Source organism: Macaca thibetana, chromosome 7 (assembly GCF_024542745.1).
Source record: "Macaca thibetana thibetana isolate TM-01 chromosome 7, ASM2454274v1, whole genome shotgun sequence".
NCBI lineage: Eukaryota > Metazoa > Chordata > Mammalia > Primates > Cercopithecidae > Macaca > Macaca thibetana.
In genome coordinates this window covers 5,525,825-5,543,740 of record NC_065584.1, presented here as the reverse complement: position 1 = coordinate 5,543,740, position 17,916 = coordinate 5,525,825, and the positions used below count along the sequence as shown (strand labels likewise).

The 17,916-nt window shown below is 46.6% G+C and overlaps 1 protein-coding gene across 2 annotated transcripts in view; it reads left to right on the top strand.

Moving 5' to 3' along the window:
- Positions 1 to 17,916, top strand: part of DYNC1H1 (dynein cytoplasmic 1 heavy chain 1) — a 92,675-nt gene that overhangs the window by 30,875 nt on the left and 43,884 nt on the right. For both annotated transcript variants that reach the window (XM_050796665.1, XM_050796666.1), the window contains exons 12-32: positions 709 to 849; positions 1,213 to 1,389; positions 1,524 to 1,634; positions 1,719 to 1,838; positions 3,563 to 3,802; positions 6,268 to 6,423; positions 6,564 to 6,677; positions 7,212 to 7,322; positions 7,402 to 7,611; positions 7,793 to 7,939; positions 8,793 to 8,959; positions 9,048 to 9,221; positions 10,449 to 10,614; positions 10,710 to 10,898; positions 10,990 to 11,184; positions 11,836 to 12,118; positions 12,964 to 13,064; positions 14,134 to 14,293; positions 15,800 to 16,043; positions 16,544 to 16,727; positions 16,999 to 17,211. In XM_050796665.1, coding sequence (XP_050652622.1) covers positions 709 to 849; positions 1,213 to 1,389; positions 1,524 to 1,634; positions 1,719 to 1,838; positions 3,563 to 3,802; positions 6,268 to 6,423; positions 6,564 to 6,677; positions 7,212 to 7,322; positions 7,402 to 7,611; positions 7,793 to 7,939; positions 8,793 to 8,959; positions 9,048 to 9,221; positions 10,449 to 10,614; positions 10,710 to 10,898; positions 10,990 to 11,184; positions 11,836 to 12,118; positions 12,964 to 13,064; positions 14,134 to 14,293; positions 15,800 to 16,043; positions 16,544 to 16,727; positions 16,999 to 17,211 — 3,603 coding nt within the window. The remainder of the gene's footprint in view (positions 1 to 708; positions 850 to 1,212; positions 1,390 to 1,523; positions 1,635 to 1,718; positions 1,839 to 3,562; positions 3,803 to 6,267; positions 6,424 to 6,563; positions 6,678 to 7,211; positions 7,323 to 7,401; positions 7,612 to 7,792; positions 7,940 to 8,792; positions 8,960 to 9,047; positions 9,222 to 10,448; positions 10,615 to 10,709; positions 10,899 to 10,989; positions 11,185 to 11,835; positions 12,119 to 12,963; positions 13,065 to 14,133; positions 14,294 to 15,799; positions 16,044 to 16,543; positions 16,728 to 16,998; positions 17,212 to 17,916) is intronic.

The following is a 17,916-nucleotide window of genomic DNA, read 5'->3' as shown; positions in this document are numbered from 1 at the left end:
TGAGGCGGGCAGATCACAAGGTCGGGAGATGGAGACCATCCTGGCTAACACGGTGAAACCCCGTCTCTACTAAAACTACGAAAAACTAGCCAGGCAAGATGGCGGGTGCCTGTAGTCCCAGCTACTCGGGAGGCTGAGGCAGGAGAATGGCGTGAACCCAGGAGGCGGAGCTTGCAGTGAGCGGAGATCTGGCCACTGCACCCCAGCCTGGGCGGCAGAGCGAGACGCCGTCTCAAAAAAAAAAAAAAAGAAAAAAAGGAAAATGCAGCCTTCCCCGTGCTGCGCCCACACTCCCTCTCGTCCTCACTCTGCTCCGTAGTTCCCTCTCACCACCTGACATTCTGGCTGTTTTGCTGATTCCCTAATCGCATCTGTCCTCCCATAGAGTTTTATCTGTTTTTTGTACCTAGAATAGTGTCTGGCACATAACAAGCACTCAGTTAAAATGAGCAAATGGCTTCATGCACTCTTCAGCTGTTTTTGCATTGCCACATTTCTCTGTTGTCATTAATGTGTCTTGTATTGGTTTGATGAATTAAATATAAGTAGGCTTTCTGGTTACTTGTGGCCAGGGTAAGTGGATGTTACCCCTTAAATGCCATTTTGGCCGTGAGCTTTTTTTCGGTTCATTTTATTTAAGTAAAAGGTACACTTAGATTACCGCTTTCGTATACACTACTTGCATTCATTTCGGCTTTGGTCGGCCAGGTGGGTGTACATTACGAATTGACTGAGGAAGAGAAATTCTATCGGAATGCTTTAACACGGATGCCTGATGGCCCTGTTGCCCTGGAAGAGTCGTATTCTGCTGTCATGGGCATTGTAACTGAAGTTGAGCAATATGTCAAGGTAAGAAACTCCTAATTTCATTCAAATATGCATATGATCTATTCTAGACGCTTAAGAGTACAAGATATAAAGAACATGGAGCTAAAAGGTCTTGACTGTATGTGTGGTTCGCTGGATTATATTTGCTCTTTCAAAGCAGAGAGTAAATGCTAGGATACATCTTTTGGAGTTTTAACCATGACATTCGAGAATAGTAAGTTTTATTCTTTTTTGATATGAAAATTCTGAGAATCTCAAATGAGAATTTCTCTAACAGTGGTGAAAGACATGAACCTTCTTAATGGAAAATGTGAACGTCAGAGGTGCTAGTATTCTACAAAATGAAAACTCAAACTATTATTTAACTGTGTTCTTCATTTGCAGGTTTGGCTTCAGTATCAGTGTTTATGGGATATGCAAGCTGAAAACATCTATAACAGACTTGGAGAAGATCTCAACAAATGGCAGGCTCTCCTGGTCCAAATAAGGAAGGCCAGAGGAACCTTTGACAATGCGGAAACCAAGAAAGAGTTTGGACCAGTAGTTATAGATTATGGCAAGGTGAGCACTGCTGTCTAGTTGAAAGGTATCAAGGGAAGTGTAAAAGCAATATTTCTGTTAGACTGATACTCATTGGAAGGATAAATGCCAGCAGAAAAGAGCTGATGATGTGTTGTGTGCTGTTTCACCCTCAGGTACAATCTAAGGTGAACTTGAAATATGACTCTTGGCATAAGGAGGTTCTTAGCAAATTTGGGCAGATGCTAGGATCAAACATGACGGAATTTCATTCCCAGATCTCAAAGGTGAGGACATAAGACTCTGTCTCTGTAACCAGTCTACTGGCAAACCCCGGCTCTGTGATGAAATGCTCCCCTCTCTCTGAACAGTCCCGCCAAGAGTTGGAGCAGCACTCAGTAGACACAGCCAGCACCTCCGATGCAGTGACCTTCATCACCTATGTGCAGTCTTTGAAACGGAAGATCAAGCAGTTTGAGAAGCAAGTTGAGGTGAGTTCTATGAATATTTAAAAATTTTCAGCTGGGCGCCATGGCTCACGCCTGTAATCCCAGCAGTTTGGGAGGCCGAGGCCGGCGAATCACAAGGTCAGGAGATCAAGACCATCCTGGTTAATGCGGTAAAACCCCATCTCTACTAAAAATACAAAAAATTAGCCGGGTGTGGTGGCGGGTGCCTGTAGTCCCAGCTACTCGGGAGGCTGAGGCAGGAGAATGGCATGAACCTGAGAGGCGGAGCTTGCAGTGAGCTGAGATGGCGCCACTGCACTCCAGCCTGGGCAACAGAGAGCAAGACTGTCTCAAAAAAATAAATAAATAAAAATTTAAAAATCACACTAGATCTCTAGTTTAATTTGGCTTCTATAGTATTTTGCATTCTGAGAGAATGACCTGACTCAACCCTTAAGGCACTGTTTTCTTAGTATGGCCCACAGATCATCTCTATTACAACAGCCTGATGTGCTTGTTAAAACTCAGTGCAGGCCAGGCGTGGTGGCTCACGCTTGTGATCCCAGCACTTTGGGAGTCTGAGGTGGGCAGATCACCTGAAGTCAGGAGTTTGAGACCAGCCTGGCCAATATGGTAAAACCCCATCTCTACTAAAGATATACAAAAAATTACCTGAGTGTGGTGGCACGTGCCTGTAGTCCCAGCTACTCGGGAGGCTGAGGCAGGAGAATCGCTGGGAGGTGGAGGTTGCAGTGAGCTGAGATCGTGCCAGTGCACTCCAGCCTGGGTGACAGAGCAAGACTCCATCTCAAAAAGCTAAATAAATAATGAAAAACTCAGTGCAGATACTTGGCATCTGGGTTTTTCTGTTTTTTGTTGTTGTTGTTTTCCGAGATGGAGTCTTGCAGTGGTGCAATCTCAGCTTACTGCAACCTCTGCCTCCCAGGTTCAAGCAATTCTCCTGCCTCAGCCTCCCAAGTAACTGGGATTACAGGCGCCCACCACCATGCCCAACTAGTTTTTGTATTTTTAGTAGAGACGGGGTTTCTCCATGTTGGCCAGGGTGGTCTCGAATTCCTGGCCTCAGGTGATCTGCCCGCCTTGACCTCCCAAAGTGCTGGGATTACAGGCGTGAGCCACCATGCCCGGCCAAGTATCCTTTTAATAACTTGGAATAAAGGGTGAAGCCCAGCTCTACCTTGCTTTGTATCCTGTCCAGGGCCATCCGGATGCAGTGGAGTGCAGCACCCAGACTAGCTGCAGTGGGCTCTCAGAGGAAGTCGCCCTCTGGCCATGATGTCTTAGGATGAATGGTTTTAGGAGAAGAGCACATGTATTGATCTTGTGTGTTTTGTTTTGTTTGAGGCAGCATCTCACCTGTCACCCAGGCTGGAGTGCAGTGGCAGGATCCTAGCTCACTGCAGCCTCAATCTCCTCAAACCTCCTCAAATCTCCTCACATCTCCTCCTCAGCCTCATGAGTAGGTGGGCTTACAGATACATGCCACCATGCCCGGCTGATTTTTTTATTTTTAAGTAGAAACGAAGTCCTGCCATGTTGCCCAGGCTGGTCTTAAACTCCTGGACTCAAGCAATCCACCCGCCTCAGCCTCCCAAAGTGCTGGGATTACAGGCGAGAACCACTGTGTCCGGCCAGTCTTGCATGTTTTATAACTATCAAGTGCCTTCTCTTTCATGGGGCTCTAATTAATAATTTCTATCATTGTTATAGAAGAAAAAATTTGATTTATTTGTTAACTCTCAAAGCTCTACCGCAATGGCCAGCGCTTACTGGAAAAGCAAAGATTCCAGTTCCCACCTTCCTGGCTTTATATTGACAACATCGAGGGAGAGTGGGGAGCCTTCAATGACATCATGCGGCGAAAGGACTCTGCCATTCAGCAGCAGGTGGCAAACCTGCAAATGAAGATTGTCCAGGAGGATCGGGCCGTGGAAAGCCGCACCACCGACCTGCTGACCGACTGGGAGAAGACCAAGCCTGTCACGGTGAGTCCCGCCTGTTGGGGACCCAGGAGACTCCTCACCCAGCAGTGTGATTTGGTGACTTTCTTTCAAGCCTAAAAGTCCTTGCTGTGACTGAGCTTTCCAGTACTGAAGACTCTTTTCCTTTTTGTAGTTAAAAAAGCAGATGGAGATAGTAAATGTGAAAATATGAAGCCCAGCTTAGACCTCTTTTTACCCAGAATGGCATTCAGGAGCTGGTTTCAAGGATTAAAGTTTTTCTGTTCTTAGATCATTCATTCTCTTACGTAGATATGCACAGAAATTAGAATTTAATTTCCTGTAGACAAAGGCCAAGCTTCCCACTTCTGCTGCTAGTTAATTTGATTTTGGTTGGATGGTCTCTGTTTTTGCCAGTGCTGCTGGTGGGTTGTGGGGAGGCAGGTTCCGTTGCCATCGTTACCATAGCCATTAAACCTGCCACCACTCAGAAACTGCCACATCCACTCTTCTTCTTGCATTCAAGCATTTATTGAGCACCAGCTGTGTTCCAGGCATTGTTCTAGGTCGTGGAGGTATAGCAGTGAGTGAAAAGGACAAGAACCTCCTACCTTCATGGAGTCACGCTCAGTGGGAGAGAGAAAAAATGAGCCAGAAGAGACAGGCAAGGCAGGTGGTAGTGCTGCCGCGACAGAAGTGGATGAGAGGACGCTGGCTTGGTGGCTACTGCCGTGCCGGGGAGGGTGGTGTGGAAGGGGGCTGGCAACTCGTGCTGATGGCGGAGGCGATAGTAGATAACGGTGTGTTTGATTTAGTGGGAGTGGAATTCAAAATTGTATGTATTTTATGTTCTGCTCCCCTTGTTATTTGTATTGGTGGTTTCCTAAGGGCGCATGAAATTATCTGGAGAGCGTGTAAATGCAAATGCCTGGGCCCTCTCCTCTCTACATGCTGATCCCATTGGGTTATCGTGGGTCCCAGGCGAGTGGTTTGTTTTCTTTCTAATTTTCAAATTTTTAAATTTTTATTTATTTATGGAATATAAGCATAGAAAAGACAAATGGAAAAGATGTGAACATATTTTGAATATTAATCTTTTTCTCATTTGGGGATGTAAGTTTCCTACAGTAGGCCAGTGACAGATTGAGCCTTCCACAAAGATCTGCTGGTGAATGTCCCATCCTGCCGGTAACCGCTCCCGTGCTGCCGGGCCCCTCCCTGCGGGTTCTACTGTGTCCTTGGTTTTTAATTTTGATTTGATGGTCTCTGCTTTTGCCAGTGCTGCTATTGCTGCTAGGTTATGAGTGCTTGCTCCAGTGGAGGAGTTGAGTAGTAATAGCAAGATTCTGGTCATCAAAATTTGAATATTTTTTATCACCTCACCTTGGTGCCAGTAATGTGTTAGAGTTAAAATTTTTTTTTTTTTTTTTGAAACGGAGTCTTGCTCTGTCGCCCAGGCTGGAGTGCAGTGGCGCAATCTCAGCTCACTGCAAGCTCCACCTCCTGGGTTCACACCATTCTCCTGCCTCAGCCTCGCGAGTAGCTGGGACTACAGGCGCCTGCCACCACCCCTGGCAAATTTTTTGTATTTTTTAGTAGAGATGGGGTTTCACTGTGTTAGCCAGGATGGTCTCGATCTCCTGACCTCATGATCCACCCACCTCGGCCTCCCAAAGTGCTGGGATTACAGGCGTGAGCCACCACGCCCGGCCAAAAATTTTTTTTGAGGCAGAGTCTCACTATGTCGCCCAGGCTGGAGTGCAGTGATGTGGTCATAGCCCATTGAAGCCTCTGTTTCCTGGGATCAAGCATTGTAGCTGGAACTACAGGCGTGCCCCGCCATACCCAGCTTACTGTTTATTTTTAGTAGAGATGAAGTCCCAGGCTGGTCTGAAACTCCTGAACTCAAGCAGTCTCCCTGCCTTCGCCTCCCAAAGTGATAGGATTACAGGCGTGAGCCACCGCGTCCAGCCTAAGTAAAATGTTTTTTGATATTTTGCCTTAGTAGAAAACAGCAATATTTTGTACACCTCTCAACAGTTATCAAAATGAAAAGGAAGTATGCCAATAATAGTGTTAATGCTGAAGTAGAGTCTGTTTCTGTTGATTTCTCATTCTTCTCTTAGCTAGGTGACTGATGTAACAACTATGTTCTCTGGGGAGGATATGGCTGGCAGGCCCCGGGGGTTTGTCCTCTTGTATCACTGGGGATGTGCACTTGAGACCGAGTCTGTGCTGCCTCTTCTCCCACCTTCCAGGGTACTGAGTAAGACAATGGCTAAATCAAGAGATGCTCCACCATTCTATTTTATGTAAAATATTGATGTAAAAATTAAATTCACTACTGTACACACATCCAAAGTGGACATCTTGTTGAATGTTTCCTGATGAAGATGTGTGCAAAGAATCCGAAATGTCCAGAAGCCCTGTGGGCTCCATGCGCCATCTTAAAGCCTCAGTGCTCATCTCTCCCGAGACGTTGTGTCCAATTCTCTGTGCTCTGCTTTCAGGGCAACCTTCGCCCAGAAGAGGCACTTCAGGCTCTCACCATATATGAAGGGAAGTTTGGTAGGCTGAAGGACGACAGAGAGAAGTGTGCAAAGGCCAAGGAGGCGCTGGAATTGACAGATACTGGGCTTCTCAGTGGCAGTGAAGAGCGCGTGCAGGTATGAACCACTGGGGAGGGGTGGAGAGTCCCGCTCCCCACCCGGACTCTGCCATTGACTTTGTTCATCTCCGGGGCCCTACCAGATTCTGGGGCCATTTCTGTTTCCAAAGTCAACTGCTTTACTACTCTCAATCACAGGTGGCCTTAGAAGAATTACAGGACCTCAAAGGCGTTTGGTCAGAACTTTCTAAGGTTTGGGAGCAAATCGATCAGATGAAGGAGCAACCCTGGGTTTCAGTACAGCCTCGAAAGGTATATCTCATGAAATCGGTGTTTGTGTATGTCTATTTTAACAGTTAGAGACCTTATTTAGGAACGTGACAAGCCAAGTTCGTGTATTTGTATTGTGAGTTCATAAGATGTCACTTAATGTCCTGCATGTCATTTACATTATTCGTCCAGAATATTGTAAAACTTATTTTGAAACCTTTTTTTTTTGAGACGGAGTCTCGCTCTGTCCCCCAGGCTGGAGTGCAGTGGCGCGATCTCGGCTCACTGCAAGCTCCGCCTCCCGGGTTCACGCCATTCTCCTGCCTCAGCCTCCTGAGTAGCTGGAACTACAGGCGCCTGCCACTGCGCCCGGCTAATTTTTTGTATTTTTAGTAGAGATGGGGTTTCACTGTGGTCTCGATCTCCTGACCTTGTGATCTGCCCACCTCGGCCTCCCAAAGTGCTGGGATTAGAGGCATGAGCCACCGCGCCCGGCCTGAAACCATTTTTTAAAGAAATATTTCCATTTAAAGAAATGCCGGCAAGCTAAATAGCATCTTATGTTTCTCTCGACAGCTTCGACAAAATTTGGATGCCCTCCTGAACCAGCTGAAAAGCTTCCCTGCCCGGTTGCGACAGTATGCGTCCTATGAGTTTGTTCAGAGGCTTCTGAAAGGTTACATGAAGGTGGGTGACCAGTGTCACATGGTGATGAGTGTCCGTCAGAAATGCACCTGCACAGACACTTCGTTTACTTTCTCCACAGATAAACATGCTGGTGATTGAACTGAAATCTGAAGCACTTAAAGACCGCCATTGGAAACAGCTCATGAAAAGGCTTCATGTTAATTGGGTTGTTTCTGAGCTAACCCTTGGCCAAATCTGGGATGTTGACTTGCAGAAAAATGAAGCTATTGTCAAGGATGTACTGCTTGTGGCACAAGGGGAGATGGCTTTGGAAGAATTTTTGAAGCAGGCAAGTAATAAGACTGAACGGCTGCTTTTATGTTGTGTTCCGGGCTGTTACATGGATCTGAGCTATGTAAAAATGGAGCCTTGTCATCTGTGGTCCTTTTGGTTCTCATAGTGCTTGGTCCCTTGTGCAACTAGTGGATGCCCACATATTGATAATGTGCGTCTTTCCGGTTTGAATTCAGATACGAGAAGTGTGGAATACTTATGAACTAGACTTGGTTAACTATCAGAACAAGTGCCGCTTGATCCGCGGCTGGGATGACCTCTTCAACAAGGTCAAAGAGCACATCAACAGCGTCTCGGCCATGAAGCTCTCTCCGTATTACAAGGTGCTGTCGCTGGGGAAGGAAGCTTGCCCTCCCCACCAGTGGTCTCCCACACTTTCACTGTAATACCTTTTCACTGACAGTTACTAGGTACCTGTTTTTTATTTTATTTTTTGAGACAGGGTCTCACTCTGTCTTCCACGCTGGAGTGCAGTGGTACGATCACAGCTCACTGCTGCAGCCTTGACTTCCTGGGCTCAAGTGATCCTCCCACCTCAGCCTCTAGGTAGTTGGGACCACAGGCACATGCCACCATACTGGGCTAACTTTTTGTTTTTTGTAGAGACAGCATCTCACTATATTGCCCAGGCTGGTATTGAACTCATGGGCTTAAGCAGTCCTCCTGCATCGGCCTCCTGAAGTGTCAGGATTACAGGCGTGAGTCACCACAGCCAGCCAATACTTGTTTTTTTTGTTTGCTTGCTTTTTTTTTTTTTTTTTTTTTTTTTTGAGGTGGAGTCTCGCTCTCACCCAGGCTGGAGTGCAATGGCACCATCTCGGCTCACTGCAACCTCCGCCCCTGGGTTGAAGTGATTCTCCTGCCTCAGCCTCCCAAGTAGCTGGGATTACAGCTACGCGCCACCATACCTGGCTAATTTTTGTATTTTAGGTCGAGACAGAGTTTCACCATGTTGGCCAGGCTAGTCTCAAACTCCTGACCTCAAGTGATCCACCCACCTCGGCCTCCCAAAATGCTGGGATTACAGGTGTCAGCCACCTGCACCCATCTACTTGTTTTTTACAATGTGAATGAGATTACTTCATGAGATCCTGATCTGCATTTTTCAGTGAGTTTTGGCATGTCTGTGAGTAAAAGGGTTAGCAGTTTACCTCTGCCCTCTTGTCTGTCCACCAGGTTTTTGAAGAGGATGCACTCAGCTGGGAAGATAAGCTGAACAGGATCATGGCTCTCTTTGATGTGTGGATTGATGTGCAGAGGCGGTGGGTCTACCTGGAGGGTATCTTCACAGGCAGTGCAGATATCAAGCACCTGCTGCCAGTGGAAACCCAGCGGTTTCAGAGGTACGGCCTCCAGCCCGAGAGCCAGATTTGCCAGCAGCTGGTAACTACTCTGTGCAAAGACTGACGCATGTTTTAATTTCATTTGTAGCATCAGCACTGAGTTTTTGGCTCTAATGAAAAAAGTGTCCAAGTCTCCCCTTGTTATGGATGTTCTGAATATCCAGGGAGTACAGAGGTCTCTGGAAAGATTGGCAGACCTGCTAGGAAAGATCCAGAAAGCATTGGGAGAATATCTGGAAAGAGAGCGGTCATCTTTCCCCAGGTAAGATCCTTGCTTTGACTTGGCCTGGAGTCAAGCTGAATTTCAGTTGTGCATTTTTCCAGCTATCTCCTTTCCCTTCTGGGCCTCTGTTTGTTAGTTTTGACATCAAGGATTTTGTTAGCCAATAATACATATAATGATTACCATTCCCTTCCCTGTCATGCAGTGATTACTAATTGTACCTACCTTGGATTTTTTAAATTGTCCTACCTTGGATTTCCTAAGTCTTTAATTTAACTATCATCTACCCTCCAAGGCAGCTTGCATGGCATCTCTTCAGTGTTTATCGCTGGCAGTTTTCTTTTTTTTTTTTTTAAGATGGAGTCTTGCTCTGTCACCCAGGATGGAGCACATGGTGCAATCTCAGCTCACTGCAACCTCCTCCTACCAGGTTCAAGTGATTCTCTTGCCTCTGCTTCCTAAGTAGCTGGGATTACAGGTGCCCGCCACCACACCCAACTAATTTTTGTATTTTTAGTAGAGATGGGGTTTCGCCATGTTGGTCAGACTTGTCTAGAACTCCTGACTTCAGGTGATTTGCTCGCCTCGGCCTCCCAAAGTGCTGGGATTACAGGCGTGAGCCACCACACCCGGCCTCTGACAGTTTTCTGAGTGGCGTCTTTTCCTTTCCGAGTAGTTTGCTTAGGCTGAATTGGACAGATTTTTTAAAAATTGGTTAATAGGCTGGGCGTGGTGGCTCACACCTGTAATTTCAGCACTTTGGGAGGCAGATCACCTGAGGTCAGGATTTTAGGATCAGCCTGAACAACATGGTGAAACCCTGTCTCTACAAAAATACAAAAGTTAGCCAGGCATGATGGTGGCTGCCTGTAATCCCAGGTACTCGGGAGGCTGTGACCGGAGAATCGCTTGAATCCGGGAAGCAGAGGTTGTAGTGAGCCGAGATTGCGCCACTCCACTCCAGCCAGGGTGACAGAGCAAGACTCCGTCTCAAAAAAAAAAAAAAGAGTTAATAAAGTAACTTACTAAGGCAGATGACATGCAATTCTTTGCATTCGTTGAATTCCTCTTACTTCAAGATCTTGTTAGGTAAGTGTGTATCTTTTGCCAAGGACTGGAAGAAATTTCGATGTGATTTGAAATTGGGCTGGAGATTGCCACCACCAGCCACATCTTCTTTCCCTTCCTGCAGTTTGAAATTTTGCCTTGATTCACCTTATATGTGTATATCATATTTTAGCAACTTGAGTGTTATTTTAATTTTAGGTTCTATTTTGTGGGTGATGAAGATTTGCTTGAAATCATTGGAAACAGCAAGAATGTCGCTAAATTACAGAAACATTTCAAGAAGATGTTTGCTGGAGTTTCGAGCATCATCCTGAACGAGGATAACTCTGTTGTTTTGGGTATTTCATCTCGGGAAGGAGAGGAGGTAAATTTCTGTTTGTAACTTTTAAAACTTCTCTCACATTTTTGCACGCCTCATTTAGAATTGTTACTTCAATTTTATTTCTTCATTTATTTCAGGTTCTGTTTAAAACTCCTGTGTCAATTACTGAGCATCCCAAAATCAACGAGTGGCTCACGCTGGTAGAGAAGGAGATGAGGGTCACCCTGGCCAAACTGCTTGCTGAGTCTGTTACGGAAGTTGAGATTTTTGGTAAAGCAACTTCAATTGACCCAAATACCTACATCACTTGGATTGATAAATACCAGGTAATCTATAGTAGCAGTGAGTGGGCTCATGGTGAAAACGCGGACCAATCTTTAAAATGATCTTTTGGGATCTTGTTCCTGTGTCTTTCAGGCCCAGCTTGTGGTTTTGTCAGCCCAGATAGCCTGGTCTGAGAACGTGGAGACCGCACTGAGCAGCATGGGCGGAGGTGGAGACGCCGCGCCCTTGCACTCCGTGCTGAGCAATGTGGAGGTCACCCTCAATGTGTTAGCAGACTCTGTCCTCATGGAGCAGCCCCCACTCCGAAGGCGGAAGCTAGAACACTTGGTTAGTCTCGCGCCAGACTCCTTCCTTACCAGTTAGACTCTTACACCCTCAACCATGCAGTTAAGTGGAAATCATGCTTGAAAAAGGTTTCAGATAGTATCAAGGAGAACAGTGGACGGTGTACGGATATCCTCTGAGGGTGGGCATTTGGCTCCCTGTCCCTATTGAAAGGTAATCTCAGGGGCATGCGGGGGTTGCATGACATCACGGTAGAGAGGAAGGGATCAACCTTGGTCAGGATCTCTTGCTCTTTCCGGTCATCTCCCCAGAGAGGTGGCCACAGCAGTGCTACGCTGCACGGCGTGGGCAGTGCCTGCTCCGAGTCCCATGGTGGCACATGGCAGACTCTTAGGACAGACATCAGAAAGCTAGTCTTCCATCATGTTTTAGGATAGTTGCAGAATTTTAAAATATTTAAAGCCAGGTGTTTCTGTTTCTTTGTTTTTGCTGCAGCTCTGGGTTCTATGTAATACCATCTCATGAGTAACATTTCTCTCATCTCTGAAAGTGAATTTGCCTTTTGGAACATTTACTGAAAGCCATTGTAACTGGACCTAGAACCTCAGTTTCAGTTTAACAATCCACAACCCCCGAGAATGCACTGTATTGCTTTAGTGTAGATGAACTTTTAAAGTGACTGTCTTTCTTCAGATTACAGAGTTGGTTCACCAGAGAGACGTTACAAGGTCCTTGATCAAAAGCAAGATTGACAACGCCAAATCTTTTGAATGGCTCAGCCAGATGCGATTTTACTTTGACCCTAAGCAAACTGATGTGTTACAGCAGTTGTCAATTCAAATGGCAAATGCCAAATTTAACTATGGCTTTGAGTACCTGGGTGTTCAGGACAAACTGGTCCAGACCCCCCTCACTGACCGCTGCTATTTGACGATGACACAAGCCTTGGAGGCCAGGCTGGGGGGTTCCCCATTTGGTAAGTTCTTCCACAGATCTGGACAGATGGAATCATGTATTAAAATGTTTGAAGATAGAACTAATGATTTGAATGTACTTCTTTTTTTTTTTTTTTTTTTTGAGATGGAGTCTCTGTCGCCCTGGCTGGAGTGCAGTGGCGTGATCTTGGCTCACTGCACACTCTGCCTCCAGGTTCAAGCCATTCTTCTGCCTCAGTCTCCTGAGTAGCTGGGATAGCAGGCACGCGCCATCACTCCAGGCTAATTTTTGTATTTTTAGTAGAGATAGGGTTTCACCATGTTGGCCAGGCTGGTCTCGAACTCCTGACCTGGTGACCCACTCACCTCAGCCTCCCAAAGTGCTGGGATTACAGGCGTGAACCACCACACTCGGCCTGAATGTACTACTTAATTATGTGGTGTGTACGTTCTAAAATCTTAAATTTGTTTGCATTTATTACTACTTTGACTTTTTTTGTGAGACGGAGTCTTGCTCTGTCACCCAGGCTGGAGTGCACTGGTGCAACCTTGGCTCACTGCAACCTCCGCCTCCCGGGTTCAAGCAATCTGCCTCAGTCTCCGGAGTAGCTGAGACTATGGGCGTCCACCACCACGCCCGACTAATTTTTGTATTATTAGTAGAGATGGAGTTTCACCATGTTAGCCAGGCTGATCTCGAACTTCTGACCTCAGGCAGTCCGCCCGCCTCGGCCTCCCAAAGTGCTGGGATTACAGGCGTGAGCCACCGCACCTGGCCACTACTTGGGTTTTTTAAATGAGTTGCTTTTTATAGTTATTTTAAAGCTAAAGATATGTTTTCAGTTAGGTAATGGACTCAAGCATTCTGTTGCTTTTCTTTAAACAGGACCTGCTGGAACTGGGAAAACGGAGTCTGTCAAAGCTCTTGGCCATCAGCTTGGACGGTTTGTTTTAGTTTTCAACTGTGATGAAACCTTTGATTTCCAGGTGAGACGCTTTATGGGATCCACCTAAAATCTAATGCCCTGCGGGGATTGTTTGGGGAATATCAAGCTCGTACCTGTGAAAGCCATTTGCGTTGCAGCTCAGCATGGTTTGTATGGCCTCCTGAGTCCTGTAGTAGCGATAGGTGTTATTTTGAAGTGTTTGAGGTGTCCAGCATACATGCTTTGAAGTTGACTTTAGTTTCATGTTTTCAAAGTTAGATCTTTAGTGTAATATTTTTGTAAAATGTCAGTTTTTTGAAGACATTTTTAGTGCCTGTGTCTTGGAATAAGCACATGTTATGGAGGAGGTTTATCTTTATTCGACAAAAAGTGATAGAATAAAAACAGTAGCTTTGTCATTGAGATTTTATTGGCACAGAAGGAAAGAAGGTATTATACTTTTCATCTGTCATGATAATGGCTATTGTTCATGAAGTAACTGCTGTGTGTGGGCACTGGGCCCCTCACCTGAGATGTGACTCTAATTTATCCTTCACAACCACCATGGGAGGTAGGTAGTATTATTCCCATTTCAAAGATGGGGAGATATGCGTTTCAAAAAGATGTGACTTGCCCAAGGCCAAACAGATCGTCAGAGTCAGGATTTGAGCCCCATGAAGCCAGCACGGAGGCAGGTGGTATGGGAGTCTGCTTAGGCCACCATATCCAAGCAGCACAGGCTGTGTGGCTTAACAATAGAAATGTATTTCCTCACAGTTCTGGAGGTTGGGGAGTCCAAGATCAAGGTGCCAGTGGGGTTCAGTTCCCAGTGAGGGCCCTCTTCCTGGCTTGCAGATGGCTATTTTGTCCCCACAAGGCCTTTCCTCGGAATATAAGCATGGAGAGTATTCTGATTCCTCTTCCTCTTCTTATAAGAGCACCAGTCCCATGGATAAGCGGCCCAACCCTCATGGCCTCATTTAACCTTAGTTACATCCTTACATGCTCTTTTGCTAGAGACAAACCCACTAGGGTAAGGGCATCAACATACTAATTTGTGGCAAGGGAGAGGGGGAGACAATTTAGGGCACAGCAGGTGGTTTTAGCTTCTTTCTTCCTCTCCTTTCCAGGCAATGGGCCGGATCTTTGTGGGCCTTTGCCAGGTGGGTGCTTGGGGCTGCTTTGACGAGTTCAACCGCCTGGAGGAGCGGATGCTGTCAGCTGTGTCCCAGCAGGTGCAGTGCATACAGGAAGCACTGCGTGAACATTCCAGCCCCAACTACGACAAGAGTAAGACACCTCTTCTTCAAAGATTACTTAGAGAATGTAGAGAGAAATTCCCTTGTGAACTGATTTTTTACCTCTTGGATTAGAAATAGGAATTTAGCTCACAGGAACTCACTATTATAGGCAGTATAGTGAGCCGTGGTTAAAGATGGAAGGTAAGAAACCCAGGCCAGGCGTGGTGGCTCACGTGTGTAATCCTAGCACTTTGGGAGGCCAAGGCAAGCAGATCACTTGAGGTGAGGAGTTCAAGACCAGTTTGGCCAACATGGTGAAACCCGTCTCTACTGAAAATATAAAAATTAGCCTGGCGTGGTGGTGCACACCTATAATCCCAGCTACTCGGGAGGCTGAGGCAGGGAGAGTCCCTTGAACCCAGGAAACGGAGATTGTAGTGAACTGAGATCATGCCACTGCACTCCAGCCTGGGCCACAGAGCAAAACTGTTCCCCCCAAAAAACCCAGGACTGTTCTGCGTCACCGCTTTCAGTCCTTGTTCTAGGGCAGCAGCATAGAGGTTTCTATGTCCCAGGACAACCAAAAACCTGAACAGTCCTTCCTCAGCCAGGCAGATGCCCCCGTGCTCCCTTACAGCTTGTGTGTGCCCTCCATGGCCTTTGCCACGGGATGAGTGTGTCCTCTGGTGTGGGCCCTCGGTGCCCCCTCTTCCTTCCCACATCGTCAGAGAGCCAGCCTCCCCAGCCACCTGTCTGGCCAGTGTTCTGCCATCTGTCTTTGGAAACAAGCCCTTTATCATGATAGGAGCAGCTGTCAGAGAGGCCCCAGGGACCACTTCCCTTCCCGGTTCAACACAGAGGCCCAGCATATGGGTCAGGGAGGGTGGGATGCTGAAGGAGGCAAACATTTAGGTATTGGGTAGGTGTGAAATTCTGTCTTAGGTACACAGTGTAGCTTTTAATGTTTCCTTTTATTGCATAATAACAACTTGCCTTATGGAGAATTCCCCGGACCTCCTAAGTAAAACAAAAGGAGTGTGGAAGAAAGCACAGCACTTGCCTTTGCAATCAGTGTTCTCTTAAGGCGAGAATACGCTTTGTTCCAAAGTGGCTCAGAGGTGCTTGGAGGTTTGGGGTTCTTTTTATTTTGTCGATGCTAGGAACAGGTAATTCCCATGATCTAAGCCAGTCAGTGTCGCGGCATTTCTTCCTTTTTATTTTTGCGCATTTGTGGACTGCATCTCTATCTTGAGTTCTCTGTGACACTCAGTGCTGTGTTGCCCAAATAACATAGTGGTCTCTGCCTCTGGTGGGTTGACCTGGGACACGTGCACGTGAGGTGCATGGGAATGGGTCCACCTGGGCTGGGAGAGCGTGGCTGGTGGTCCCTGAAGAAAGGCCAGAGAGCAGCCCCCCAGGAACCCTCTACTCCAGCTCCCTGGGAGAACGAGAGCTTTGTCTGTTGTTTTAGAGACATTTTAGAATGGGGTTTTTTGTTTGTTTGTTTGTTTGTTTTTTAACATTTCTAGCCTTAACACTGTCATCTCGTTCTCAGCCTCTGCCCCCATTACTTGTGAGCTACTGAACAAACAAGTCAAGGTGAGCCCAGACATGGCCATCTTCATCACCATGAACCCTGGCTACGCGGGCCGGTCTAACCTTCCTGACAACTTGAAGAAGCTGTTCCGGAGCCTGGCGATGACCAAGCCCGACCGGCAGTTAATCGCCCAGGTCATGCTGTACTCACAGGGCTTCCGCACTGCTGAAGTGCTTGCCAACAAAATCGTCCCATTTTTTAAGTAAGTAGCCTAGAATTCTTCCTAATCATATTTCTTACATGTGATAAATGTGCCCATTTAACCTTAAAATTTTTTTTTTTTTTTTTTTGAGACGGAGTCTTGCTCTGTCGCCCAGGCTGGGGTGCAGTGGCATGATCTCAGCTCACTGCAAGCTCCTCCGCCTCCTGGGTTCATGCCATTCTCCTGCCTCAGCCTCCCGAGTAGCTGGGACTACAGGCGCCTGCCACCTCGCCCGGCTAGTTTTTTGTATTTTTTAGTAGAGACGGGGTTTCACCGTGTTAGCCAGGATGGTCTCGATCTCCTGACCTCGTGATCCGCCCGTCTCGGCCTCCCAAAGTGCTGGGATTACAGGCTTGAGCCACCGCGTCCAGCCAACCTTACAATTTTTATGTGTAATGATGGTACGTCTTTCAAAATACCCATCTCTGATTTCTTGACACTTGACCCTATTATTGTTTAAAGTATACTGTTTTTAAAGAAAGCCTATTTTTCTTATCTAGACTATGCGATGAGCAGCTATCTTCCCAAAGCCATTATGACTTTGGTCTTCGGGCTTTGAAGAGTGTGCTGGTGAGTGCAGGCAATGTGAAGAGAGAGAGAATCCAGAAGATAAAGAGGGAGAAAGAGGAACGAGGGGAAGCAGTTGATGAAGGAGAAATTGCTGAAAATCTCCCTGAACAAGAGGTTCGTTTTGATCATTCAAACCTTATACATTATTTAACTTTACCTTTTTAACATTTAAGCCATGACTTGTGGGTTCTTCTTGTGGTTCACATGTCTTGGGATGACTGGAATCGACTGGAATGTTGGCCCAGTGAGTTGAGTGCACGAATGTGGGCGAGTGATGGTCGCACCCTTTGTTCACCAACAGTTACCGATCACGCATCTCCTGGGGATGCAGCGGGCAGCACTTAAGCCGTGCTCCACTGCTCACAGCCCAGCCCTTTCCCCGTAGATTCTGATACAGAGCGTCTGTGAGACGATGGTGCCGAAGCTGGTGGCAGAGGACATCCCGCTGCTCTTCAGCCTCCTGTCGGACGTGTTCCCTGGAGTCCAGTATCACAGGGGTGAGATGACTGCCCTTCGAGAAGAGCTGAAGAAAGTGTGTCAGGAGATGTATTTGACATATGGAGATGGAGAAGAAGTTGGTGGAATGTGGGTTGAAAAGGTAACTCGGATTGTTTCCTTGACCACTGCCCTCACAGACCCTGCTGGCCTTAGTGTCCAGTAATGACAACCGTGGGCCCTTTGATGAAACTGTCCACAGAGGCTGTGGAGGTGCATAATATGCTTTATGAAGATTTGCCCAAGGCCTATTTGAATTTTTTGTTGTTGTTGTTTAAATGAAGAGGAAACAATACTTAACCTGAAAATTTTACACGATACAGTTCGATTTCTGAAAATGCTAAGTGCATGACTATTTTGGAAAGTTGTTTATACTGGTAAAAATTCTGCTTACAAGACTTTCCAGTGCCAGAGATGAACAGCCTAAATTGCTGATCAGTAAGTAGTTTACATTCTGTATTGGCTTCTTTCCTTTACTCTATGTGATTCATTTAAGAAAAAGTTTGTTGTTTACACAAGCTGTGTGTGTTTAGCCTGAGAGACGCTGTACGGGATTGAACATACAGCTCATCCATTCAGTCTCTCGTTGTCCTTGCCGGGATCTGATGTGTCCTTGTTGAGGCTGCTCGTTGGTGTCTTGTCCCACTGGCTCCAGCCTTCCTGACTTACTAAAGAACTCGCCAGTTTGGAAATGTTTGTTTTAGATGTGGCCTATGTAACATCTCTCCAGTTGGGGAGTTTCAGTACTTGCCTTTAAAAATCCATAGATAGCGTGGTGGCTCACGCCTGTAATCCCAGCACTGTGGGA